General features: G+C 61.3%; 1 protein-coding gene across 18 annotated transcripts in view; it reads right to left on the reverse strand.

The window, feature by feature from the left end:
- Positions 1-1,624: 1,624 nt before the first annotated feature.
- The window catches only part of AP2A2 (adaptor related protein complex 2 subunit alpha 2), a 78,745-nt gene continuing 76,466 nt past the window's right edge, over positions 1,625-3,903 (reverse strand). For 15 of the 18 annotated variants that reach the window (XM_082749339.1, XM_082749340.1, XM_082749338.1 and 12 more), the window contains 4 exons: positions 2,803-2,919; positions 2,646-2,715; positions 2,382-2,516; positions 1,625-1,799 (listed from right to left, as the gene is read on the reverse strand). In XM_082749339.1, coding sequence (XP_082605465.1) covers positions 1,722-1,799; positions 2,382-2,516; positions 2,646-2,715; positions 2,803-2,919 — 400 coding nt within the window. In that variant the 3' untranslated portion in view covers positions 1,625-1,721. The remainder of the gene's footprint in view (positions 1,800-2,381; positions 2,517-2,645; positions 2,716-2,802; positions 2,920-3,903) is intronic. The other 3 variants (XR_014316400.1, XR_014316401.1, XR_014316402.1) reach the window with 1 other exon arrangement.

Here is a 3,903-nt window from a genome sequence, read left to right on the forward strand (position 1 = left end):
ACGCCTGCGCTGGGACGGGCAGAAAGAGGCAGGGGCGGCAGCGAGAAGAGGACCCCGGAGCCGGAGCCGGGACGGGACGGGACGGGAGGCGCAGGGCCACCGGCATTAGCACCTGCGCCGCAAGCCAGCTCTGCCTGGGGACGGGCATCACGTGTGCTCCGCACGACAGCCCCACCGTGTACAGACAAGGAATAAACAGCATTGCTCAACGCACAGGTGCCGGCCCGAATGCTCTGTCTGTGTCATCTCCCACACACGTGCGGCATTTGTGAGCCCCCAAATCCACACCCCCAGAGTGACAGGCCCAGGACCCTGAGCGCGGGCCTCTGCAGTGGCACCAGCACCAGACTGGGATGCCCTCCGCCCGCCTCCCCGAGACCCACGCCAAGGGCTGCCTGTGCCCCTTGCCACCACCCCGAAAGGCCCCCAGGGCCTGCCTCTCAGGAGCCCGATTCCTGCTGCTCGGCCAGAGGAGCCCACAACCGAGCCTGGCTCTCCCTGGGCCCACAGGTGCTGAGAACAGACATGCGTGCTCAGGACGGACGGGCCTGCCGCCCCCCCACAGCAACGCGGCACGGCCATCCCAGAACACAGGCCCTGGCTCAGCTTTGCTCCCGGCCTGGCCTCTCAGGCTGCAGGCAGGTGCCCGGGCAGGCGGCTCATAGTGCCAGCAGCCTGTGAGAGCCGAGGCCAAGAACAGCCCAGGCTGGCCGGCGGAGCCAAGGCCGGGCTCCAGCTCCCCCTCGGCATGGCTCTGCGCTCCCTGACCACACAACGAGCCCCTCCTCCACCCACACAAGGGCCCGCGGGCCCCAGGAAAGAGACCAACTCACCCTCTAGAACCTGCTTTGCCACCCACACTTGATCCTCTGATCAAAACCAGGAACTAGTCCAAGAGGACCATGGTCACGGTGCACTTCCTCAAAGCCCAGAGCTGAGCAAGACCAGCTACACAGCCTCCGAGCCAACAGCAGCCCTCCCACCGCTGGGCCATAAACTCAGGGCCTCAAAACGCTCAGACACCGCGCGCTGTGGGTACCCCGTGAACACCACCGTGTGGGGAAAGAGATACAGACCTCCACCCAGTCAGCACACACGGTCTTGTGGGTCATCCTGAAAAACACCCAATGTCTGCAGCTTCTGGGTTTCAAACCCTGCCCACAAGGCCCCCCCTAAGGCCACTGCAGCAAGCCCACGCACACCGTTCTCCCACAGCCAGGTCCCTGAAGACAGCAGCCGGGCCGCACATGCCCGTGGACCTCGTCACATACCTCCTGCCCCTGGCACCACCCAGCAGAGCAGCCAAATGGCCCAGAGAAGATCCCACCCCAGTACGGACAAGCTGCTGCTGCGTCTCTCTGAGAATCGGAGATGAACTATGACCAATAGGGCAGAAGCGTTTCGACACAATTTCAAAAAAATCTGCATTTTCATTCAGATTGTCACTTCCCTTCACTTGGGAGAGGCCGCTCAGAAGTGTCCTGACCTCTGTGAACACGGAGCGCGGGGCCCACTCTCCCTTCTGACCCGACTGCAGTGCAGGCTCAGCTGCTGGCTCTGAAACACACGCAGGTCCCGCCATCCTGACCCGAAAGGGATCCGGTTTGGAGAAACGAGGCTGGGAGCCACCTGGGACAGGCCCGTTTATTCGCGACAGGACAGCGAAGACAAAGACGAGGGACAGCGCGGCGCGCAGGAGCCCGGTCCTCCGTCCTCGCCGGTCAAAACTGCTCGGACAGCAGCGCGCACAGCCTCCGCGAGACGGCCTCCTTACTCGTGCGCAGCGTGAGCCGGTACATCTGCAACGGGACCCGCAGGTCAGCGGCTGCTCGCAGGCTCCTGCGCCCGCAGCCCACGGCCCCCGAGCTCCCGCAGCTCAGCGCGCCCCCGCGGGCAGCCAGCGCTTCGCAGGGACGTAGCAAACACACTGTCACACAGCCACGACACGGGCAGTTTGACAGCAACCAACCGCAGCCTGCGTGCGGAGACACTGGGAGCCCCGGGGTCCGCACCCCCAGCCCAATCGCTTCCCAAGTGAAGGGAAGACAGACAGCCGCACCACGGCTCCACTCCAGACGGCCCCAGGCAGCTCCGTGGGGCTCGGTCAGCTAACGGGGCACATGAAGGGCCACCGGGGTGAGGGCTGGAGCGTGGGGTCATGGCAGTAGTCTCTGGAGGAGGTTGAGCCGGGTGGAGAGCGAGTGGCCCCCAGGGAACTTTCCGGAGTGATGGAAATATTCTCTGTACCAGCAGGATAGCAAGGGGCTACCCAGGGGCACACATCGATCAGAAGTCGTCAGAGGACTCCGCTCGGGCCCCACAGCACAGCGCAACCAGAACACAGCTCAGCCGCGCACAGCAATTTGCTCAACAAGTCGGACCTGGGCTTGCAGATTCGGCTCCAAACGCAGTAAGCATCCGATCTGGGTGGTTCTGGTGTGTATGATGCCGGCCCCCACGAAATTCGCAGGATTAGGATCAACGTCTTCAAGGAGCGCAGAACCAAACCCGATGATCTGTGCCACAGAGAGACAGGTGCATAGGGCAGCGCGACCGCGGCCACAGAGGAGCAGCAACACAACCGGCCGCCCTCCGGAGCCCCAGCGGGCGCCCCGACCCTGGGAATACCCATCAACAGGCCCTACCTTGGCTTTGGTGATTTCTGTGTCCATCGGATGCTTTGCTTTGAAAATGTTCTGCACTTCCTGTTGGGGACTGTGAGGTAAAATCAAGGGTCACCACGCCAAGCTGCGTCAGCTCGGGAGGACCGGGCCTGCCCCTCCCTGGCGCCCCCTCGCTCACCTGCTCAGCTGCTTCCAACGCTGGAAGAAATCCTGAGAAGCCATTTCTGTGGGCTGGAAAAATTTGTTGAGTGTGATAGGCAGCTTAACAGACACATTCTGAAAGGTTCCCCCATACCTACGAGCAACACAGAGACACAGTGAGCAGAGCACATGAGCAGCCGAAGTTCTGAACCTCAGCTACACACCCGAACTAGTTTGCGGGCACAGGAACACCCGCTGCTGTGGGAGACGGCAGGTGGGCACGGAGTGTTCTGGAAGGGTGGCACGAAGCCACAGAGAGGCCCAGTCCATCCCCGTGTGCAGCGTCACTGGCAGACGAGGACTGACCAACCGCGCACCGCGCCTGCCTCTGTGAGTGCGGCCAGGGGTGTGCCTCCGACCGGGCACCGCCGGGCCCGTCAGACCAGGTCAGGGATGGCCCAACCCGGGTTTCTACATCTCACTTTTCCCCACAGCCCATTTTCTACGACTCCAAGTTGGTTTAGATTATATGGGATTTTTCATTTTTCCATGAAAAGAGACGAAGCCAAGGATTTGCCTACAGAATAAAACAGAAATTCCCCTGAATTCTATAGAGCACAGTCTTCAATTCTGTCTTTAATGTTTGAAAATGCACTCTTCCAAAACTTCAACCTTACACACGCCCATAGGACTCGGCTGTTCACACACACTCTCTCCCACTCACTGAAAAGGACAGCCCGAAACCAAAAAGCGACAGAAAACACATTTTAAAAAAATAATAAAACGCAGGGCACCTGGTTGGCTCAGTGGGTTGACTCTTGATGTCGCTCAGATCATGATCTCATGATCATGGGGTCCCGGGATGGAGCCCCTGTGTGGGGTCTGCACTCAGTGGGGATGGAGCCCCTGTGTGGGGTCTGCACTCAGTGGGGATGGAGCCCCTGTGTGGGTCTGCACTCAGTGGGGATGGAGCCCCTCTGTGGGGTCTGCACTCAGTGGGGATGGAGCCCCTGTGTGGGTCTGCACTCAGTGGGGATGGAGCCCCTCTGTGGGGTCTGCACTCAGTGGGGATGGAGCCCCTGTGTGGGGTCTGCACTCACTGGGGATGGAGCCCCTGTGTGGGGTCTGCACTCACGGG

This window comes from Mustela nivalis (genome assembly GCF_964662115.1).
Source record: "Mustela nivalis genome assembly, chromosome: 9".
Lineage (NCBI taxonomy): Eukaryota > Metazoa > Chordata > Mammalia > Carnivora > Mustelidae > Mustela > Mustela nivalis.